Below are 23,306 nucleotides of genomic sequence, written 5' to 3' on the forward strand. Positions count from 1 at the left end.
GCTGTGGAATTTCCTCCTTCAAGAGGCACTGGTGAGCCAGGCACCATGGCTCACGCCTGTAATCCCAGCACTTTGGGAGGCCAAGGTGGGCGGATCACTTGAGGCCAGGAGTTTGAGACCGGCCTGACCAATATGGTGAAACCCTGTCTCTACAAAAAATACAAAAAAATAATTAGCCAGGTGTGGTGGCGTGTGCCTGTAATCCCAGCTACTTGGGAGGCTGAGGCAGGAGAATCGCTTGAACCCGGGAGGTGGAGGTGAGCCGAGATAGCACCACTGCAGCCTAGGTGACAGAGTGAGACTCTTGTCTAAAAAAAAAAACAAAAAACAAAAAACCAGAAACTGTCACTGAGAGCTTAGGAGTAAAGTCTGAGGACAAGGCAGACCTGAGTTTGAATCCTGACTCTTCCACTTACTATGTGACCCAGGGGAGTTCCTCCATCCCTCTGAGCCTGTTTCCTGCAAGAGGGGGATGATAATAGAATAATGAAACCAACCTTATAGGTTGTGCAGGGGATTAGCTCATGATGATGGTTTCTTTTGGTCTTCACAAAAGACCTGATCAGGAAACAGGCTCAGAGATTTAGGATTTCCCCAAGGTTGGCAGAGAGCAGATGATGGAGCTGAATAGCCAAAGCTCAGGTGGTTCTTCCCTTTTTTTTTTTTTTTTTTTTTTTTAAGAGTTAGGGCCTCACTCTATTACCCAGGCTTGAATGCAGTGGCGTGATCATAGCTCACTGTGACCTTGAACACCTGGGCTCAAGCGATCCTCTTGCCTCAGCCTCCAGAGTAGCTAGGACTACAAGTGGGCACCACCATGTGCAGCTGTTCTTCAATTTTGTAGAGATGGAGTCTTACTATGTGGCCCAGGCTGGTCTCAAACCCCTGGCCTCAAGTGATCCTCCTGCCTTGGCCTCCCAAAGCTCAGGCTGCCAAGGGAGCAGTGCTTTGGAAGATGCAACAGCCTGCTTGCTCTGTTGTTCCCCTCCTGCCATGTGACAGATACTCCTTTCTAATACCTGTGGTCCCTACCTGTCCATGGACATGATCACAGGTCTCCAGGGAGCAGAACTAAAATGAGTTCAGGAACTCGGGCTGGCCCAGTCAAGTCCTTGGTTCAAGGCCAGGTTCTCTAACACTCGGGTGGGTGTGACCAGATTCTGTACACAAAGCTACGTGTCCACAGGGCCTCCACATTCTAGGGTCACCCTTTCCTTTGATACTAACATCTAATGGCCTAAGCCTCTATTCCACACAGTCTACAAAGCCCAGCAGCTTACCAAGGATTTTGTGTAAATGGCTTAGAATTGTTTTTTAAAAAATTCAGCTGAGAGTCTTTACCTTTACACCAGAACAATGTAATTCTAGGCAGGGTGCGGTGGCTCACGCCTGTAATCCCAGCACTTTGGGAGGCCGAGGCAGGCAGATCACCTGAGGTCAGGAGTTCGAGACCAGCCTGGCCAATGTGGTGAAACCCCGTCTCTACTAAAAATACAAAAATTAGCCAGGCATTGTGGCGCATGCCTTTAATCCCAGTTACTCCAGTTACTTAGGAGGCTGAGGCAGGAGAATTGCTTGGACCTGGGAAGCAGAGGTTGCAGTGAGCCGAGATCAGACCACTGCACTCCAGCCTGGGCAACAAGAGCAAAACTCTGTCTCAAAAAAACAAAGTAATTCTGATACCAATGTGGGTATAAAAATTTTTGTGCTGTTTGTTCCCCTAGGTCTGTTTTTCTCTCCTTTACCATTGTTTGTTTTCTTCTTGCTTGGAGGTTACATGCTGTCTCTATCCTTTTAGGGGTTTCCCGCTTCCCTGAGATTTCTCAAGATGCCCAGGGTGCCTTAAGTCTGGCTGTCCCCTCTTGTTCCTCATTCTTATTCCTGTTAATTCTCCATCATGCTTGCTTCTTGCCTCCTGTTTGTTGTTCTTTCCCTCTTTTCTTCATACATTCACCATTAACGGTGCACCAACCTTTTACTTAACATCAGGTAGATAACATGGTGGGGGAGACAAGTTGCTGAGCTTCTTAGAGCCCCTTGGCCATGAGGAGTCCCTGCCCACATCCCTCCTCAGGTGCTAGCTGGGTAGGCCATGTCAGATCCCCTCTATAAGTCTTCCCTCCCAGAGCCCCAACCCCGCTTCACACCTCCCTGGTCCACCCTACTCACCCTTCTGCTGTCACTGTCCCCTCACCTTGCCCAGTTTTTCTCCTTGTATTTCTCATTATCTGAACTCATATTTAAGTTGACTTTCTCTCCCATTAAGCCTCACAGTGGTGTCTTGTTCACCACCATATCCCAAGAGCATGAAACCATGCCTGGCACACAAGCAGTGAAGACAAGCAGTGGATATTTGTTGAACACATGGGTGAATTCTGGCATTCTAAGTCTTCAGTGGGACCACCTACCTGTCAATCCCAGTGGAACTGGTGCAATGAAGCGGAAAAGGGGTCTCCTGGGATCCCACTCCCACCCCAGGTGCTGGGGTATGGACTGCCCACCTCTGGGTCCCAAAGACCCCCACAGCTGAAAAACTGGACTCAAGGGAGCAGATAGAGTAATGTACTAACATTTTTAATACAGTCTGATCAGATCAATTCACATCACAAGGTCAACCTGGGCTTGCTCACATGTGACACAACTGAGGTACACAATGTCCCTACCTGCTGGCTGTCCCACCTTCCTGGTTCCCAACAGTATTGAAACCCCCTACTTCCCTGACCAGACTGGCATTTTTTAAAATTTTGCATAAAACTATTTCTTCCATAGACTTCAAACAATCAACTAGCCAAGTTAATTATGGTACATCTAAACAAAGTTTAATACTAACCCTAATGTGTGACTGCGGTTTACAAAGAGCTCTGTATCACCTGGGATAGCTTTCAGTAGCAATTCACTACAACTGGTCCTAAAAAATAATGACAATAATAATAATAATTAGAGAATTAAAACCCAACAGCATGTTGAATGGTTAAAATCACGTAAGAACTGAAATTTGGGGTGGGGGTGTCCTCAATAGCTGAGCTTGTCCTAGCAGTGAAAATGCTCACCTCCAAGCAGGGCTCAGGAAGGTCTGGAGCCCTCTAGGAAGAGGGCTGAGCTCAGGGGGCTCTTGGAGGACACTCACCCCATGGTCCATGGGATGCTTCTGGCTTCCTTAAAAACAGTTGGGCATCCGCATTGTATAAGTGGGTGGAGACCCTAGTGTGGTTCTTTTGAAGGATATGGGAAGGGAGGATGACGAACTAGAGAAGTGGGAGGGGACCAAAATCACTGAGGTCCCAGAATATCATAGATTTGGGTATAGGATTGGGGTCACTAAGAATTGAGCACCAGGAATTCCAGCTTCTTCCCATTAGAGAAACTGGGACTGGTTTTGCCTTGGAGGCCTATGTAGTGTTTTCTGCCCCTGTCCCATACCAAGTCTCATTGATATTTCTGCAGAATATCAGATGAAAATCTATTTCTAAAGACCATTGGGAGAATGGGTGGTGGAGAAGGAGTTGGAGTGGGGTTGGGGGGCAGTTAAAAATGAATAAAAATCTCTCAGCTACAGAACCCAAACATCACTTCCCTCCGCATTCACAGCATTTCCCAGCAGTCCCCAAATGGCTGTTTCCATGGGGACGCAGCAGCTGCCTCATTTCCCTTCAGGCCCCATGGGCTGCTGGTCAACCTCAGGATCTACTAAAGATGACGCAAATGCCGACTGAACAATCTGAAACCCAAAGGACTCGAGGAGAGACATGTTCTGCTGAGGAGAGAAAGGTGAGCCAAGGGTAGGGCCCAGGTCCCCCAGGGGGCCCCCGAGAGCCCGGACATGCACCTTCTGGATGTGTTTGTTCAAGTAGGACTTAGAGCGGAAGAAGCTCCCACATTCAGGGCATGGGTACTTCTTCTCCCCATCAGACTCCATTTTGTTTTTGGGGACTGCCATGTCGCAGGAGAAAGAGCCATTGGCACTCTGCTTCTCCGGCGTCTTCAGGTCGCTGGCATCTGAGAGGTCACCATAAGAGTCAGAGCTCTCAATCGGATCCTGATGTGAGCATTTCTGGCCTTCTACGAAAAAACAAAATATAGGAGAGCGATGAGGCCAGGCTCTGGAGATGTCCCCTCCTGGAGGGGTCATGAGGGGCCAGCTCACAGACCTGTGGAGGGCAGCCGTTGGCCAGCCACTGCCCTGGCAGAACCCACGGAGGGTCAGCTGGTCAGTCTGGGAGCCTGGAGTGCCTATAGGGGTGAAACGGCAGGGCCCTAGGGCTGCCAGCCTCCCTTGCTGTGGACTCTTCATGCAGCTGCACATGTACTGCTCACCGTCATCTCAGCCTGCTTCAAGGAAGGGATACAGAGAGGGCAACTCTGCTACAGCTGCCCAGAACAACTCAAAGACCCCCAACTCCTAGGCGCTCTTCTGGGTGCCTCTGGGGGTTAAATTGGTATTCTGATGATGCCGAGCCAGTGTAATAGTAGCCTCACCTCTTGCACCAGACTAGCTGCACCCTAGCAAGACAGGCAGAACCAGAGCCATTAGGTCCTCAACCTGGGTAGACCCCATCAATGGCTCAGACAGAAGCCAATCCTTTTCCTAATGCTGCAAACATGAGCCCTGTCCTTACCGCCTTCCTTCTGCCAAAACCTTTCCAGGGCCAAGCAGCCAAAGCACAGAGATTGAAAGCAACTCTGTACTACTCAGTCGGCTGGCTGTCCCCACCCTAGGCCCCAGACAAGTGGGCCAAGAGACAACCCTGGCTGCTCTGCCTTGCCTGGCCCACACTGGAGTCCTCCACCAATCAGCAGCTTCCTGCCTGGGTCCAGAGAGCCATGCCGGGAAGGGAGGTCTGTGATGGGAGCATGGAGCATGCCATCTCTGCTGTTTCTACCATCTGCCAAGCCCCTGGCCTCATCCCCAAGGCAACGACAACGTGACATACCACAAAACAACCTGAATCAACAAGTGAAGGTGGGCCTGGGGAGCTTTCTGCAAACCAACTCCCAAGTCAGAGGAGTCAGATAGCTCATTATTGCCATGCATCTCACAACCTTAGCCAGAGGCTCTCCAGAAAGGGCCACTCACAGTAACCAACCACCCCTATTGTGAGAGAAGCCAGACATTGGCTCCCACCGGCCCACTGGGTCAAAAGAGGAGAAAGCATTCAGCCGCAGCTCCACACCATCCTAAAGGGCAGCAGGCAGTGACAGGCCCATAGTGACTCATCATGCAGGGCTCTTCTTCTGCCCAGGGCCCGGGGCATCCCTGCAGGGCTCCAGACAGTGGGGGCTGGCCAGGAGGAAGGGAGGAGGGCTGGGGAAGAGGAGGCGGAGGCTGGATCTCGGCAGTGCCCTAAAGCCTCACTCACTGCCCTGGAGTGAGATACCCACTGTGACTTTTGTCCTGGAGGCCACTGCCACTCAGATCTCTGAGTCTCCTCAAGGCAGCCAGAAAGCCGGCAGCCTTCCCGCCTCCCCACGCCCAGCCCAGCGCCCCCACAACACAGTCTGCGCAGAGAAGCAAAGTGCAGAGCAAGGGGTCGCTTGCCTTTGTTGCCATAGGTCCTGGCGCAGTGGAACGCTGCTCCCCCATTCAGGATGGGCTCCTGGTGCCTGGAGACCTGGGGAAGGGGAACACCGTGGTGGGTTTTAACATGGACCTTTAAGTAGGAGGCAGAGGAGAAACCTAAACAAGACAAAAGGAGATGAGATCCCGCGGCCAGCAAGAGATACCTCTCTCCTTCCCCCACTCCTCTCCTCTGGCCGCTCTGGCTAGCATTCCCAGGTCAGCTGCACCTAGAAGGGGCCCCCTCCTGGCTCAAAAATGGCTGCAACCACATGAGCCATGTGACTCAGGATGGAGGGTGGCACTGTCCACAAATCGGCTTCTCTGCAGAGCCCACTCTGCAAGGCTGCGGTGAGGGGCCGAGGCTGGCTGCCTGGTGGGATGGCCTGAGATCCTGCTCCTGCTAGGGCCAGAGGCCAACTGCCTCTAGGGTTGCTTGGTGCCTCAGTAACAGGTGATTTGAGTGGATGTCTCCTGCAGGAACCATGACTAGAAATGTGGTTAGACAAGAATTTGGGGCTCCAGGGAAGCCACAGGATTCTAGCCAGCAGGATGCCTGCTTAATCCTTGTAAAAGGAAACTGGACAACAAATGAGATGGAGGTAAAATGAAATCCCAAAGGAACGCCTCCAAGGATCCCGTCTTCTACCTGTCAGGAGATGTTCTATTTTTCTAACTTCCCCACCTTCAGTATAACAGGATTTAGTAATTGTTTAGACCTTTTGAAGAACAAAGACAAAAATAGGAAGTTGTGTCAGAGGAGTGCAGTCATCTCTTATTCATGGTAGTGTTTTGGTTCGATTTTGGAGCATCCACCAGGTTCGCGTACAGGAGAAGAAACAGGGATGATCTCTGTCTTTATTTTGGGGGAGGACAATCCGGCCTTCTTGGGACTATTCCGGCCCACCTCCCAGATGCTTTTGTCAGTCTGATCCACGAGATATCTCAGGCTGGGAAGAACACATCTTGGGCCAACTTCCACAGCAGCCATGCATCCAAGGATACAGAATCAGGCAGGCTGATAAAAGGATTTTGACTTGGGTTTCACAGGAAGGAGGTATGCCATCAAACCCCACTGTAGTCAAGGATCAGAAGGTGCTTTTAGCAGGAACTGAAGCTTTTTAGTATAAGGCCCACTTAGGGTGCCAGCACCCTGACAGTGTCCCTTTAATCCACTTCAGATCTGGTTGACTCATTATCAGGTGTTTCCATTCACTTTCAAAATTACACAGTCACAGGATAACAGTGAGATCCACTGCTAAAGGGTAAAGGGTCAGAGGCGAAGAGTACTGTGTAATGTCTGCACGAGATTTGTTTTAAAAAGTCTGAATTGGCATGGCATTTTGAATGCTGCTGGAACTGTAATAAAGGTTCACCTTTAGCAAGTGCTGATGGCATACCAGGGCCCAGCACACCGCATGCACTATTCTATAGAATTTGCCCAACACCCTTTTTGCTACAGATTACTATTATACCCATTTTACAGATAAAGAAATAAGAGGCTTTGTGAGGTTAGGGAGGCTGAGGTGGGCAGATCACGAGGTCAGGAGATCGAGACCATCCTGGCTAACACGGTGAAACCCCATCTCTACTAAAAATATAAAAAATTAGCTGGGCGTGGTGGCAGGCACCTGTAAGCCGAGATCACGCCACTGCGCTCCAGCCTGAGCAACAGAGCGAGACTCTGTCTCAAAAAAAAAAAAAGAGGCTTGGTGAGGTTAAGTAACCTGGTCACACGTACAGCTACTGAGTGGCAGAACCTGGACTCCAACCCCAGGATCATGTGCCACCAGAACTTGGCCCTTAGCTACTGGGCAGATGCTTTAACCCACTTATGCCTCATGTTCCATTATTGGGACGCTAACCTTGTAGGAATTATTTATATCCTACTGCTCAAGATCATCGCTAAAGTCTGATTTTTCACAAAAAAGTTTGTAACCTCCAGCATAAATGGGTTAATTGGTTCCAGTGTCTTAGCCCTGAGCCCTAGAAATATCCAGTGGACTTTTACAATAGGTTTCATTATTACCATTTACACTTATGTTATTTTTCTACCATAATGGTATGTTACAATGGAAGCTGCTGGAAAAACAGGGTTGGCCTGTGGGAACTTTATTTAACAAGTTCTCCTCTGACAGCAGCAGTTAGTGGTTCTGAAGGAAAATGTGGGATTGGGCCAATTTTCCCTCCTTTCCCAATACAGCTACTTCAAAGATCTGTCTAAACCAGGTGCTGGTGTCCTGCCCTGCCTGGTAGAGCAAGTTGTCCTGTGCTATGACCGCAGTGGTCTGCCTGAGGCTAATCATGGGTATAGACTGGTGTAAGAGGGTCCCATGTAGACATCCCTAAGAGGGAGGCTGTAGTCAGGAGTGAGGAGACAAGGCTAATGGGAAAGAGGCTGTTAGCCCTGCCCCTTGGGGTGGTACTGTAGAGTCCCCTAAAACAAAGCAGAACCAGGAGACATTGGCTCCCACCAATCAGTATAAGATATCAGAACTTTCTGATAATATGATGATACCACTTGAAAAGGTAATTTTTTCCTTTGGTTTTTTTTTTTTTTTTTTTTTTTTTGAGACAGAGTCTCGCTCTCGCTCAGGCTGGAGTGCAGTGGCACCATCTTGGCTTACTGCAAGCTCCGCCTCCAGGGTTCATGCCATTCTCCTGCCTCAGCCTCCCTGGTAGCTGGGACTACAGGCGCCCACCACCATACCCGGCTACTTTTTTTTGTATTTTTAGTAGAGATGGGGTTTCACCATGTTAGCCAGGATGGTCTCGGATCTCCTGACTTCGTGATCCGCCCGCCTCGGCCTCCCAAAGTGCTGGGATTACAGGCGTGAGCCACTGTGCCCGGCCTTTCCTTAGTTTTTTAATCCCTTGGGGGGTCTCTAAAATAGCATGAAGCTTTTTCCCTATGATGAACCAGAGCAGGTCCGCTGCAATCAAAAAGGGACAGAAAGGAGCGGGAGAGCACCAGGAATTATTATGTTTACTCCTTACTGGGAGAGCTATACCAAGAGAACACAGCAGATGCTCAATAAAAACTTGCTGAGTTTGGCTGGGCACGGTGGCTCACGCCTGTAATCCCAGCACTTTGGGAGGCCGAGGCGGGCAGATCACCTGAGGTCGGGAGTTCCAGACCAGCCTGACCAACATGGAGAAACCCTGTCTCTACTAAAAATACAAAATTAGCCGGGTGTGGTGGTGCATGCCTTTAATCCCAGCTACTAGGGAGGCTGAGGAAGGAGAATCGCTTGAACCCAGGAGGTGGAGGTTGTGGTGAGCCGAGATCGTGCCATTGCACTCCAGTCTGGGCAACAAGAGCGAAACTGTCTTGCTGAGTTTTCCTGAAAAACAGTCTGAGAAACACGTGGCTGAGTTCTCTTGACTTTACCCAGCTGCAGACTGTACTATCTATAGCAAAACCACATGGCGGGGTGGTAGGAGTGGATCCACAGCTGCCACTTAAAGCCTAGAATTTAAACACAGAGCAACTCAGCAGCCAAGTGTTAGGATGAAACAGAAGCTGAGCTTCTGAGCAGAATACGTCTTTGAAGCCAGACATATTTAGCCGGAATTCTAAACTTACTCACCCATTCACCAGTGATTAACCAAGAGCCAAAGAGGCAGCTTGATCCAGCCATCCACGCAATGGAGATGCTGAGCACACATATGACTGCCACTACAACCAACAAGCCACCGGCCCTTTCACTCCAGAGACGATGGTCTTATTAGCAAAAGGCCACTGCTCCTCAGTTGCATTTTCTTGTCTGGTGTGCCTGCACTTGGCACTCCAGAAGCAAATCATCCTTTGGCAGTTTCCACATCCATGCAGGGGTTAGGGACTGCTTTCTCCTTGTCCAAACCCTGAAGGGGCCATTCCCAACTGCACTGTGTTGGAGTGGGCCTACATAGCTTGATGTGAGTCCAGGGGAACAGCAGGTTCCCTGCATCCATCCACTTGTGTGCTTACCTCTGACTGGGGAGAAGGCTTCCTCTACCTTTTAAGCAATGATGTTTGCATTCAAATGTCTCTGTCAAAGGCAGATTCCTGATAATCTATTCCTTTTCACCATACCAGCACATGGGCATATATACAAAGATCTTGCTACAGAAACTTTAAAGGAAGAAAATCATGGTGCTCAGCCAGGGCCTCCCTTTTCCACTGTTCAACTCAACTGATTTCCTCAATTCAAAAATGTGGGAACAAGCTTTTCTAGCCATAATACTCCCTCCACTGCAAATGATCATCCTCTACAAATAGTATCATACACATCCTGATATGTCTGTATGACAAAGCCAGAGTCATCTGTCTCATCAACTTGCATCTGACTCACGTGTGAGGCTGCAGGAGTCAGGCTGCCTTTCCTCTGTGCCATTCTTCGCAGCCAGGAGTCATTTTTGTGGCAACAACTGAAAAAGACAGATCTATAGGTAGATACTTAAGTCAACTGTTTAAGAATTGTTGGGATTGAAGGATCTGAGGGCACCTGGAAGTTCACCTTATTCAATCTTAACTGTTCTGACATTCAGCCTTTGTTTGAACACGTGCAGAGATAAGAACATTTGTTTATTCGTGCAACCCCTCCTGTAGGTATAGGCTTGGTGGCAGCATGGCAAAGGAGGACACAGAGCTCTCTGCATTTTGATTCCAATGTCTCAATGTTTTTGGTGCTCTTCCTTTTTTTTTTTTTTTGTCTCTTCCTATTTCTGCCCAAGGAATGAGTCCAGGAGTAGAATCCTGCTCCTTCTCTTCTGATAAAAACTGCAATTGTTTTCTCTTCCTTCTGAGTACCCAGCATGGGTTGGACCAGCACCTTCTTTAGTCTTCTTGCAGGAAAGGGACTTCCCGCTCTGGCTGTGGGACCCAGAGATGTTTGGCCTGTGATCCAGACCCAGTCTTGGCTTTTCTGAGAAAAAGTAGACTCTGGTTTACTCTTCTGGATTCTCCATTCCGGTCATGTAGCTTATGGCTGTTGCCCAAGTTCTCTTTACCAGCCCTTGGAAAATAAATCCTAATGTACAATAGTTGTTGGCTTTGCCACATCAGCTGCTTCCTAACTGGGCCAACTTTCCTGTCCTTGCTGCTCTCAGTTTTTCTTTCCTCCTGAGCTGGGCTTCAAGGGCTGTAGCCCTGGGTCTCCTGTCCAGTTCCTGCCCTACTCCACCATCTGGTCTGGGCTTTCTGAGTTTTATCATGAGCACCCTTCTCCACTCAGCAGTTTTCAGCCTCTGGTCTCTGACCCCAGTTCTCGGACTAGGAACTTCCATATTGAAAACTTGACAAAATGCCTGCTAACAGCATATTACAGCAGGTTTTGAGTTATCTGGGGGAGCTGTCAGGAAGCCAGGTTAGGATGAAGCAAGACAAGAAACGATATTATTTCTAGGGCTGGGGCAGCCCCAGTCAAGACGGTCAGCCACAGCCTGATAACTCTCCCTGCATGCGCAAGCCCACCGCTTGCAACCTGGAGGAAGCTCCTGTCAGAAATGGGCTCTAATGACATGTCAGAAGACAGAACAGACAGCTTAAGAGACCTTCACTACTACTTCCCTGCTTTCATAGCAGGTGTCCTGGTGGTACAAACCCCAGGTGTGAAGCTGCAAGGAGGGACCCAGTTCCAGGACACCAAGAACACCCAGCTACTCAGCAATCTCCTTCCACCATGGACCTCAGGGCACATGAACACAGCACAGGCACCCAACGATTCCGCCAAGGCCTGCAGGAGTGTTGTGCCTGGTCCAACCCAGAGTGTCAACAAGCATGTCTTTCCCAACATTGTTACAAAGTGCAAGGATAGAGTCTCCCAAGTGTGCGGCTCCTTTCACCTACCTTGTCTCCTGGGATCCTCGTAACAGCCCTGTGAGGTAGGAAAGGGGGCTATTCTTAACCCCATTTGAGAGATGAAGAAACTCAAGCTTAGAGAGGGAATGGGAGAACTCGAGGCCACCTAGTGAGAGGCTGGGACTAAACCCTGGGTCTCTAACTCCTGGTTCAGTGCTGCACCCACTAAGCAGGCTTTCAGAAGCATTGGGACAAGCAAGAATGCCCCAGGAGATAAGGACATCCCAGTGCTCCCCACTGGCCAAAGCAAAGCACACCATGCAGAAGCATCCTCACGTTCACAGATAGCTGCTCCAACCTCCTTTAGCACACAGTGCAAGCCTCCACTGATGCTGTGCTTGCAAAACACAAACATCTAGCACTTCCAACAGCCAACTAGACCCGGCAGAACCTTGGGGACAGGCTTGACTTCACCCAACACAACACCACTGCCACAGAGTTAGACACTACTTAGGCCCACCTTGTCCTCAAGCATGCTGCCCTGCTCAGAGCACCTTCCACTTTCCTCTCTCAAGGCCACAATCTACCTGAGTTTGGGCTCTCTTCTGACCACTTGTGCTAGAAAGTGCCTGCTCCTTGTTTATCTCCAGACTCAACCTCCTTCCCTGGCTGCTGAATTTCATATGCCAGTGAATCAACCAGCAAAAGCTCTCAAGCCAGACCAACCTCTTTTTCTCCCACTTTGGGACCTACTAACTCCCCCACCAACCTCAGTGGTTCAGTGGTGTCTGCAAAATGCATCCATCCTGCCATCTGAGTAGCAGGTGAGAGTTATGGGCCCAAGCTTGGGAAGAACCTCTCCTTCTGTTTTGACCTGCTGGTCTCCTGGGACTTTCCATTCTAAGCACCCCAAGCTTCTTGGGAAGGAAGAGGTAGCAAATAGCTAGTTGGGTGATGAAGGTGTTTACCATTCAGTGGGAAGTGGGGGGCGGCTGTGCAAAGAGTGGAGTCTGAGGCAGGGTGATTGAGACACCCCTAGGCCTCCCATACACGCTCAGGCCCATCCTCTGGAAGTGAGGAAACAGTGGGCAGATTACCTCGGTTACAGATACTGCAGAAGTTGCTGGGCCCCTCGCTGTGCTTCTTCAGGTGGTCTGCCATGTACGCTGCCCGCAAGTACTTCCCACACACCTGGCAGGGCACCTTGTCTTCATGACAGGCCAAGTGGGAGCGCAGACGGTCTCGGGTGGCAAAAGAAGCATTGCAGGTCTGAAGGCAGAAAAGAAAATGGGATGATGTGAAACCCAGCACCCCACACCTGACTCCCCACCAAGTGCACCATGAAGCAAAGGCAATTTCTGGCCATCACATGACCTCCTTTTATAAAGACAGCTTTAGAGTTTGGCTCAGGCTCCCTACCCAGAATGCCAAGAGGCTGCTCTTATTTCCCATGGTGCCTCCTTATGGGACACTTGAGTGGGAATCACTGGTACTAACTAAATGACTACTGGAAATGTGCCCAGGACATGGCAAGCTAAGCTCTATACCCCTCTACACAATGAAGAGTTACACATTTGCTCATCCTTAGACATTGAGAATTGACTTTAGGTGCATTAGCTATAATGCACAGAATTACATTTACATGAATTTACAGATGAGTTATTGGCATATAAACCAGCCTTCCTGTTCTGTATCCCTGGGTTTCCCCTAGTTTTATACAAAGAATTATATTTATTCATTTTATTCAAAAGTGACATTAGTCTTGGCCAGGGAAATGGAAAGGAAAGGCAGGACAAAGTGCAGAGATAATTCTTCGTAATATTTTCGTGAGTTTGAATTGAAAAAGCAGCCCATTAAATGACAGTGGCAATTCTGACGACGTGAGAATTAGCAGACAGAACAAGGGCCGGAGGCTTCAAAAGTGTCTGTGGGCCAGGTGCAGTGGCTCATGCTTGTAATCCCAGCACTTTGGGAGGCCGAGATGGGTGGATCACCTGAGGTCAGGAGTTCAAGACCATCCTGGCCACATGGTGAAACCCCGTCTCTATTAAAAATACAAAAAATTAGCCGGGCGTGGTGGCAGACTCCCGTAATCCCAGCTACCCGGGAGGCTGAGGCAGGAGAATCACTTGAACCTGGGAGGCAGAGGTTGCAGTGAGCCAAGATTGTGCCACTGCACTCCAGCTGGGCACGGTGGCTCACGCCTGTAATCCCAGCACTTTGGGAGGCTGAGGCGGGCAGATCATGAAGTCAGGAGATCAAGACCATCCTGGCTAACATGGTGAAACTCGGTCTCTACTAAAAACAAAAAAATTAACCAGGCATGGTGGCGGGCACCTGTAGTCCCAGCTACTCGGGAGGCTGAGGTGGGAGAATGGCATAAACCCGGGAGGCAGAGCTTGCAGTGAGCCGAGATTGCACCACTGCACTCCAGCCTGGGCAACAGAGCGACTCTGTCTCCAAAAAAAAAAAAAAAAAAAAAAAAAAAAAAAAAAAAGAGCATTTGTGAAACGTTAAGCTGGGGAAGTGCTGGTGACGGCAAGGATGATGATACTACCCTGTATTGATTAAGCATTCATTGTGTGCCAGGCAGGCATGGTGCTCAGCCTTTTAGAGGCACTTATCTCATGCAACCCATCCTGACAGCAGCCCTCCGAGGCAAGCTGTGTGATCACCCTCCAAGACAGCGTGGCTTTGGAAAGCTGTGGTGTGAGCTGAGCACCAACTCACAGCCAGGCCCCCGGGTCGGATGAGTCAGGAGCTGAAGGTCAGAACCAGCACCCTGGAAGGAGGACCCAGGTTGGCAGGCATTTCCTGTACCTGAGGACCTGACTTAGTACCAGTGATCAGTCTCCTCACAACATCCCTTCCTCAGCTGGAGCTTGCAAAGGCATTCCAGCCGTGGGGGTCACAGAATATTGGGAACGCCCTGAGAAGAGCTGAATCCATTGGCTTTCAAGCTATTTTGGTTCCAGGGAGGTGTTTCATGGGTTCTAGTCAATTTTGACTCATTTCTTTTGTGTGTGTGTGTGTTTACTGTTTTAGAACTGTAAGAGAAAGCAACATTCACCTTTGTGTCACAGATCAAATGGTAACCCACTGAAGACCACCCCATTACCTTGTGCTAGAACAGAACTGCCTCTGCCATCTCTCTTTAACAGAAGCACATCCTGAGAATCTGAGAGCTCAAGGTAAGTGGCTGAACACTGTCAACACATACAGACATCTAACTGTCTCCTTACTGTACAGCCATAGCAAGAAACAAACGCATGCAGTGCTGTCAAGGTAGAAGACACCACTGTTTACTACCCCAGTCCCAAATATCTGTGTACGTTAGCACAGCCTACCTAGCTCTTCTGTCATTGTCTTTTTAAGTAAACATTATACATTTGAACTGAATTTGTAGCAATGACATACTGCTTTTATCTGTTTTATATATTCAGTGTATTCATATCATAAATGAGGAAACCTTTAGAAGGTGAACTTGCTTAAAACACAAGACTCAGCTACTAAAGAAAGTCTAGCACACCCACCCCACCACACCCAGGCCAGTACTTTACCAATCCTCCTGGCCACCCTGGGGGATTCTGATCTCTCCCAGTTTACAGCTGGGCCAGTGGAGGCCCTGAGAGGATATGAGACAGCTGGACTAAGAACCAGTCCCAGAGCCTGTGCTCTTACCATCTCCAGATTCAGGAGAGGGAGCTTCTGCTGAGTGAAAGGTGCTCATACTTTATAACACAGTGTACAGTACTTGGCAGCCAGGACTCCCAAAAGGGAAAGGTGAACAGATTTGTGCAAGGAAATTCCAGCACGTAGGTAAGTCAGAAAGCACCCTGGATGATGCTTGCTCTCATGGCCACAGGTGGGCCCCACGTCAGCCAGGGACCTCATGACCCAGTGACAGGCCACAGTAGGAGAAAAAAACTCCGAACCTCTACACAGCCCAGCAGTCTCTAAACCAGGGCAGGGGCTGCATAAACACCCCCAGGAAAGAGAGGTGCACCTGTTTATTTGGGGACAAGAGCTAGCTTTGCCAGGCAGCGACCCAAAGACCACCCCTCCAATGGTGAGAGAGGGTGTGTTCTAAGCCTCAGAACTCAAAGGAACCAACATGGATCAGGTGTAAGAAAACAGGGCTGAGGCCGGGCGCGGTGGCTCACACCTGTAATCCCAACACTTTGGGAGGCCGAGGCAGGTGGATCACAATGTCAGAAGTTTGAGACCAGCCTGGCCAATATGGTGAAACCCCGTCTCTACTAAAAATACAAAAAAATTAGCCGGGCATGGTGGTGGGCAACTGTAGTCCCAGCTACTCGGGGGCTGAAAGCACATTCAGGATTTTGTCTTCCAGAGTCTCTGGGAGAGGGAACCACAAGAGGAACAGGAAAGAGATGCCTTGTTTCTCTTGCCAACCTTCTTTTGGGATCTGTCCTCTAAAGGCTTTGCCTCTGTCATGCTTTGCTACCTAAAGATGATGGACAGCCAAACTTCAATTATCCACAAGTGGCTTATCCATTTGGGGATTAGCTAAGAAAAATTAAAATCCCAGACTGGGCTGGCTTCCCCCACCCTGTCCTCCATTGATTATCTCTCAAGGAATGAAAGCTAACTTTCGCCTGAGCAAACAGAATTAGGAATGTAAATCTGCTGCTGGGGGAAAAAACACAAACATGACAAACGCTTTCCCTGTGTTCAAAGCCAAGCTGAAGTGATTATTGGCTTCTCTGTGCCGGGATTGACCCTCTGTTGCTGCAGTCCCCAGGTTTTCTGGGGAGCCTGTAAAAGTCCAAAGTCTAGGCACAGCAGAAGTTCAGACAACACAGAACATTAAAGAGCCTGGTCACACAACCCAGGAAAGAAGGGGCAGAGGGAGACAGATCTCAAAGGGAACATCCAGAACTTCCATGCTGGGGTGTCAGGAGAAGAGCATTCTTCGTCCTAGAGACAGGGAGAAGACAGAGGGATGCTGATAGGAAGAGAGTGAGCCAGAGGCAGAATGCTTTGACTGCCTGTGGCACTCAGAAGAGCTGCCCGGCCCACAGCCCTGTGCTTAGACAACCTGCTGTAGTTAAGGGCCATGCCTGCCAGGTCCTGGCCCAGGCACCCTGAGTGCGGGTCATCACCACTCAACACTGAGCCCCAGTCCTGCTCCCTTCCCAGACTTCCTAAAGCTTTTCTTCCTAAGGATTGAGCAGCTTGGGAATGGGGCCCAAGTGGTACCAAGGGCACTAGTGCACACCCCCACCCTTAGTAGCCCTTGAACTCAGGCAGCCTCAGAGGTAGTCTTGAGCAGCTTTCTCCCACAGCCCTGTAAAACTCTAAGGGCAATGCATGAAGGTTCAGCTCCCTGGGCTCTTTGGCCCCCTTCTTCTCGAGCATATGCCCATCTCAATGCATTCCTTCTCTAACCAGCCCCCAAGAAGTGGAGCCCATGGAAGGTAGGGAGGTCTGAGCTGCTCCAGCCTCTCAGCTTCAGGTTGAACTCCATGTGGGGGAAATGTCCCAGCCCACTAAGCTCATAAATCCAGCAGTACCCAGGACATCTGGGCCAGTTAAGGACACTCAGGCCAAGCCCCAAAGAGACATGCCACTGTCAAGCCTGAGGCTTCCTGCCCCTACATTCAGATGGCCTTTCTACTTAAGCTATGGCACTAGTCTCTGTAACTGTCCTCTTTCATTCTCTCTGGCATCAGGAGGGAATGAGCAATATGGACTGTGCCTAGCCAGTGGGGAACTCAAGGAATGAACTCCCAGAGAGCCGTCTCTTCACCTCTTATGTTTTCAGCATCCCCACACCATGCCAACAGATACCCCTGCTGTTTAACCAAGCCCAGGCACACCTGGCTGGCCAGCCCAGAGCAAGAGAGCCAGCATGTCTTCACCTGCTGGGTCCCTGTTAGGGGAGTTGTGGCTATAGGGCTGGAGGAGGGGCCAGCAGGTCTGTGAGAGTGTATGTTGGGAGGGGCAGGGCAGGAGCGCATTTGTACACCAAGGGACAGTGATGTCAGTGTTATGACACAGACCAAGGACAAAACACACAAAGCCTCAAATGTTAGAATGAAAAATTTTATCATCACTCCTGTTCACCCCGCAGAGTCTGCGGAGTGCTAAAGGGCACACCAATAGGATCCGAGGGAGGGGGTCTACATCTGCTTTTTCAGCCCCCAAAGCCATATATTGGGGTGTCCCAATATAAAGCTACTCATTAGTTTGGTTCCTGAGCAGACCTGCTAATAAACCTCAAAAACACAAAAGTCTACTTCACTAGCCAGAAATGAAAGCAGGATCTAAATCTGAGTGGGAAGGGCAGAGGGCAGCATGGGTTGACTCTAGTTGGAACTGTGCCAGTCTTCTCTGGAGGCCGACTCACTCCTGGAGTGGGGAAAGGGGTGGCCAGGCCCCAGTCTATAGAAACCCCAGGCCTGTGGGAAGTGATGCCAGGGGAAGGGAAGCAGATAAGCTGGTGGTTAGTTCCCAGGAAGGCACCAACCTCCAAAATCACCTAGGCAAGGACAGATGCCCAGGGGTGCCATCTGTGAAAGGGGGGAAAAGGCAAGAGAGCCCAGAAAGAAACTTGGATGCTATAGGGGGGTTCCAGAAAGGTGCTCCTTGCTACCCCCATTTGGGGGCTCTGAGATGGGAAAGACTCCAAGTCACCCAGGGAGGAGCTGGGCATGCTGGGCAGGAACCACCCTGTTAGCCTCTCCCAAAAGCAGGGATCTCAGGCCAAATGCCACTCCTGTTCCCTTCCACTGTCAACCCTCTCCAGTGAGGCCCGGGCTAGCCAACAGGCCACTGGGTAAAGGCCCTGCTGCCCTCTGGGGTGGTCCAGCCCTGCCTCAGATATCCCGGCGGGGCTGGGCAGAAGAGAGCGTTGCTGGAGTGTGCTGGGCCCAGGTTTTCAAGGGCTGGGAATGATTTTTTTAGAGAAAGGGAAAAGGCGGTGTCAGGAACCGAATGGGACGACCTCCACAAAGCAGGCTGGGCAAAGTCCCATGATGGCAGGTCGCTAGGAAGAGGTTCCAGGGGCGGCAGGCCGCTGCTGCTCCCAACCCACACCTGGAAAAAGGGCAGAGAGTGCAGGTTACCCCCCCAGGCCACCGGGCTTGCCCCCACTGCCCTCTGGGCTCCTCCTATTCTGCCCGGGCTACTCAGCACACTACCTGAGTCAGAATGTGCTCTGTGATGAGAGAATCAGAGACAGAGAGAGAGAAGGCAGCAAGGCAAAGACAGATCCCAGCAGGCCCACCCTGGGTCATCCTCCAGGGAGACTGCCTAGCCCAGCACCTGTGAACACCATCCACGCCTGACCCCCAGGGGCTCTGCCTACTTACGGCACATTCATCCCTCCCTGCTGGTCTCCCTGAACCCTCTCCCCTTGCCACCAACAGGATAAGGAGAAGCAGGTTATCCTATCAGAGACTGCAGTGCACACCCCACAATCATGGCTCGCCCTCACTTGGTGGGAACTTGGCATGGGAGAGGGGAGATAACCAAGGAGAAGACAGAGGTGTGTTCGCTATCCACACAGGAAGGCTCAGTGGCCAGGAGAGGAAACTCAATCTTCTGGGTACCAGCAGGGCCCCCAGATATTGTTCAAGCAGGTAAACCAAGGGTGAGAATCTATCTGGTCCAGCCTTCCCTACCTGCTACTTTGCAAAGAGCTCAAAGAAGAGGAGCCCACTTTGCTCTCCAGTCCTCCAGAAACCCCGGCTCAGGATGGGTTAAACAGGTGCCAGTGTGGGAGAGGGGACCACCCACTCCCTACCTCCTACCTCCCCGACTGCCTTGTGCCCTAAGCTGAGGGGACCCGGGAGGAGCTCTAATTGAGGTCAGAAAAGGGGAAGAGTGGTTGGCTGGACCACCAGGAGCCCTTTTTTAAAAACCTGCAGTCCCTACAAACTGCTGGAAACCAACAGCCAGGCCCAGCGCAGTGCTGGGTCTCCCAACACAACATCTGTGCCGTACAGCTCACCATCCAAGGAGCCGGCAAACACCAGGAGAGAAAAGCCAAGCAACAGAGTGAAGGCAAAGACAGGGTGGGAACCAGGACCAAGCAACCAGGAAGGAGGAACGTCAGCTGTGGGGGAAGGGGGCCTGGGGTAGGAACAAAGGAGGAGAGCAGAGGGAGGGTGGAGGAACAGAGGGGAGGTGTGCAAAGCGGTGGGCAGTCAGCCGGGCCCTCGGCACACACAGCAGCTGGCTCATGGCTGCGACCGTGAGAACAGCAACATCTCCTTCAGCCCATCTCTGCCCTGGCCCAGCCCCTACCTGACACTTGTGAGGCCGCTCAGAAGTGTGCACCTGCTTGATATGTCCGTTCAAATGATCAGGCCTGGAAAAGAGAGAACCAAGAGGGACTTTAGAAACTTGGCCAGACCTCACCACACAGGCACATATACATACGTGTGTACACATACACACACACACTCACTGCTGGAGAGGACTCCCTCTCCCCCACCCCAGCATGACAAAGACAAAGTCACCACCCAGTTCTGGCTCCACAGGCCCAGGCCTCTCTGCCCTGGTTTTCTCTGGAGGGGGAAGAGAAGTGGGCATTTGTCTCTGATCTTGCCTCCCCACCCCCTCAATTCCCCCTACCAGAAACTCAGTGTTTTCTAGGACCAGAGGCAGTAGCAGTAGAATGAAACAGAGCTGCCTCACTGCAGCCTTTCCAGGAGGGGGTATGTGTGATTCATTGTCCAGACTAAAGCCCCTTAGAAACTCAGCAATCCCCTCCCCCAGCCTCTCCCGCCACAGGCAGCCAATGAATGCCACCCGGATGGAATTCAGTCCCCAGAGGCCAAGCAGTGGAGCCTTAAGTCCCCAGCTGGGCTGGTAAGCCAGATGCCCGCCTGAGCAGGTGGGCAGGGGCTGCCTGACCGGTAAGACTGGTTCCCGGTTGGGGCCCTCTGAGGGAGTTCTCCATCCCCGTGTTCACATGCACAAGGTCCTACAATCCAGGTTAAAACCGGCCTTTTAGGAGAAAAAACCACCCTCTGCTCCCACACAACCTCAGTTCCCCAACAGGCTAACTAGAAAGTGAACCTACATAGAGATCCTGCCCCCATTCCTTTCTGTGCTGAGAACATAAAGGGGCTCTGTGGGTCCCATTAGGCTCTAGAGCTACCAGGTCAGAGCAGATCAAAGCTTTTGGTGTTAAGCAGCAGCTCTGGGTGACCAGCTCTGTGTCCCATGATCCCAGGGTGGTGTGAGAGGCACAGCTGGAGTCTACTGATCAGGATGGCCAGTGTTCTGTGTTGGGGAATCTGGTGCCTCAGGAGTGTAGGGAGTCCCAGATGCACTTGTTCCAGTCCCTCCCTCGGCAGCCATTCAAGCGGGGAAGTCGCTGGAGGAGCCCAGTCTCCCGCCCCCAGAGGGGGCCCCACGCCTGGTGCCGGAAACACAAAGGGAGCCCTGGGAGAAGAATGGTGAGGTCCGGTGGCTCTGGCCTGAGGAATCCGGCCCCAGGAGGAGACAGTAGGGTACACTTAGCGTCAAAAAAACTTCCCTGAGGGAATGGAAAGCAGGTCTCAGGCATACCATCTCAAAATAAGGGCCCTTAAAACACTCTACCCAAACCTGGCATGGCTCTATAAGGTCAAGTGACCCCCACAAATCCCGCACTCCCAGATCTTGGCAGGAGACTTTTCTGGATTAAGATACGTGTGGCAGGGGAGGAAGAAGGGGCCTTTCCTCACCTGGAGAAGCCTTTCCCACAGCTCTGGCAGATGTAAGGCTTGCCCACGGACCCATCATGGGACCGCACATGGTAGGACATGCGGTCTTTTCTCTTGAACCGCAGCCCACACACAGGGCAGGAGTAGGGCTTCTCCCCAGAGTGGGACAGCTTGTGCCGGTTGAGATGATACACATCACGGAAGATCTTGCCGCAGATCTCACAAGCCACCTGCTTCCTGGTCCGGCTCCTCTTTCGGGGGCCGTCGGGGTCTTCAGAGATGGGTAGCCCATTCTCACCCAGCCTTGGAGGAGGAAGGTCGATGTAGCCCAGCTGGAGGCTGGTGACACCGTGCTGGGCCTCGTGCTGCCGGAGCCGGTTGGCATCAGTGAACACCTTACCACACAGACCACATGGAAGGATGCCTGCCTCCCTCAGGCCCCCTGGGGACCCAAACATTGAGTCCAGCAGGTTGGCCTTCCTTGGGCGGCCCCGGCCTCGCTTGCCAGTCAGGGGAGGGGCACTGGATGCCACATTGGGGAATGGGGAAGTCAGCAGTTGGGGGGATAGGGGTCCAGCCACCATGGGCAAGCGGTCCACCCCAGGTAACACAGGCAAGGAGGCTTGGCCTGCAATGGCTGCACCAGCCGCCCGAGCTGCCTCCTCCTCTGGCTGCATGCTGCCTGCGATGCCATTGCTGTTGGCTGCCAAGGCTGCCCCGTTGGTCATGTCCAAAGGGAAGCCCAAGTCCGAGGTCCCAGGGGGGCGAAAGAGCATTATATCGGCGCGGGCAGGGGGTACCAGGATCTGTACGTTCGACTGTTTGATGACTTCCTGGCAGATCTCGATAACCGACCTCATCAGCAGGAACTTGGCGGCCGTCATGAGTTCGGGAAAGCTCTCCAAGCGCACCACGATGCGGGAAGTGTAGGCGAAGTCCAGAATGTCCCCAAATACCTTGGAGCTGATAGTGTGCATCTCCAGCTCCCGGCTGCCCCCGGCCCCGCCGCCTGGTGCTGCCGTCGCGCCCCCTACATCAGCCGGACCCCCGTCCGCAGCTCCGCCGTCGCCCAACTGGGCGCTGAACACCGACTCAAAGTACTCGCTGCAGGCGGCCAGCACGGCGCGGTGCGCTGGGAAGCTCTCGTCGCCTACCCGCAGGAGCACGTCGCAGAAGCGCCCGCCGTTTTTGCGCTGCTGGTTCAGGTTGTGCAGCATCTCCGTGCTGTGTCTGCTCACCTGGTATGTGTAGCAGCCAGACGGGCCGCAGGAAGCGTCGTTTACCCGCTCCATGGCCGCCGCCCCCTCCCACTAGCCCGGCCGCTGCACCTGCCCGCCCCCTCCCTTCCCCTAAGCAGCGAGAAGCGGGGCGCAGCAGACGTGTCCACACTCCCCACACGTGCCGGCCCGGGGCTCTGTAGTCTCGCAGGTGCGCCGAGCGTACACGCCCCCAGCCCGGATCAGACTGTCTAGACTGCGGGGTGCACCACCCCCCACATAGCCAACCCCCGCCCTCGCTGGACTGCGCGCCGCTCTCTCCTCTCCGCCCGCCCGCCTCCCCTTCCCGGTCTACCTTCCGGGGGGGTGCGCGAGCGAAGAGGTGCGCCCCTCCTGCAAACGCGCCTGCCACCTCCCCTCCCGCCCGCCAGGCGGCGCCGGCGCGCAGCCAAGAGGGGCACGCGCACGCGGGGAGAAGGAGGGGTCCGCCGCGCAGGCGCGCGCGCGCGCCGCGGCTTTTCCCGGGCCCGCTGGGGGCGCGCGCTGCGTCCCCTGCAAAGCGCGAGCCGGGGCGGGGGCGCCGGAGCGGAGGAAACAAAAGGCGAAGGCGGCGGCGGCGGGGCGCGCACGGGGGCGGTGGCGCGGGCCGGGTCCCGGAGCCTGGAGGGCGGTGGCGACGGCGGCGGCGGCGGCTGGAGCGGGCGGGCAGCGGCGGCGGCAGAGTAGGCCCTTCCCCAGGCCGGGAGAAGGCGACGGCGGAGCGGCGGCTCTGCGGCCCCGGGCTCCGTGTGTTCGGAGCGGAGGAAAGATGGCAGCGGCTGCACTTCCTCTTGCACTTTCACCCCTGGGGGGAGGAGAAGGAGGGGGCGATACCAACAACACCCCCCCTCTCGCTTGCAGAAAAAAAAGAAACGGCGAGCTCAAGAGTGGGGGCCCCCGGCGCCCCCGGCCTTGCACGTGCGCGCCTGGGTGCCTAGCCCGGGCCGCCTGGCGCTGCAAACTTTCGACTTTCTTTGTGCCGAGCGCCCCCCCCTCACCAAGCAGAGGATGCACGTCCCCCCTTCCCTATT

At 52.5% G+C, this 23,306-nt stretch overlaps 1 protein-coding gene and 1 long non-coding RNA gene across 5 annotated transcripts; one reads left to right on the forward strand and one right to left on the reverse strand.

Annotated features, from left to right (window-relative positions):
• Positions 1 to 2,558: 2,558 nt before the first annotated feature.
• PATZ1 (POZ/BTB and AT hook containing zinc finger 1) lies at positions 2,559 to 22,311 on the reverse strand. Of its 4 annotated transcripts, none has more exons than XM_054470380.2 (5): positions 21,041 to 22,311; positions 19,611 to 19,674; positions 12,434 to 12,605; positions 5,537 to 5,609; positions 2,559 to 4,059 (listed from the first exon to the last, which is right to left on the reverse strand). In XM_054470380.2, the coding sequence occupies exons 1-5, from the start codon at positions 22,309 to 22,311 to the stop codon at positions 4,026 to 4,028; spliced, it is 1,614 nt and encodes a 537-aa protein (XP_054326355.1). In that variant the 3' UTR covers positions 2,559 to 4,025. The 4 variants fall into 4 exon arrangements, with proteins under 4 accessions (XP_054326355.1, XP_054326352.1, XP_054326353.1 ...); XM_054470377.2 differs by having other exon boundaries at positions 5,537 to 5,674; XM_054470378.2 differs by lacking the exon at positions 5,537 to 5,609.
• LOC134739334 (uncharacterized) lies at positions 3,589 to 14,732 on the forward strand. The gene is made up of 3 exons (XR_010125949.1): positions 3,589 to 3,768; positions 4,645 to 4,960; positions 14,382 to 14,732. It is a non-coding gene; the product is annotated as an uncharacterized LOC134739334 (long non-coding RNA).
• Positions 22,312 to 23,306: the final 995 nt, after the last annotated feature.

The sequence above is a fragment of the Pongo pygmaeus genome, chromosome 23 (assembly GCF_028885625.2).
Source record: "Pongo pygmaeus isolate AG05252 chromosome 23, NHGRI_mPonPyg2-v2.0_pri, whole genome shotgun sequence".
Classification (NCBI taxonomy): domain Eukaryota; kingdom Metazoa; phylum Chordata; class Mammalia; order Primates; family Hominidae; genus Pongo; species Pongo pygmaeus.

Excerpts from the sequence above, each read along its gene's own strand:
- PATZ1 (XM_054470377.2), bottom strand. The coding sequence starts at position 22,311 with ATGGAGCGGGTAAACGACGCTTCCTGCGGCCCGTCTGGCTGCTACACA. Across the intron at positions 19,675-21,040 it reads TGTGGGAAAGGCTTCTCCAG|GCCTGATCATTTGAACGGAC; the intron begins GTGAGGAAAGGC and ends TCTCTTTTCCAG. Across the intron at positions 4,060-5,536 it reads CAGGACCTATGGCAACAAAG|AAGGCCAGAAATGCTCACAT; the intron begins GCAAGCGACCCC and ends GTTTTTTCGTAG.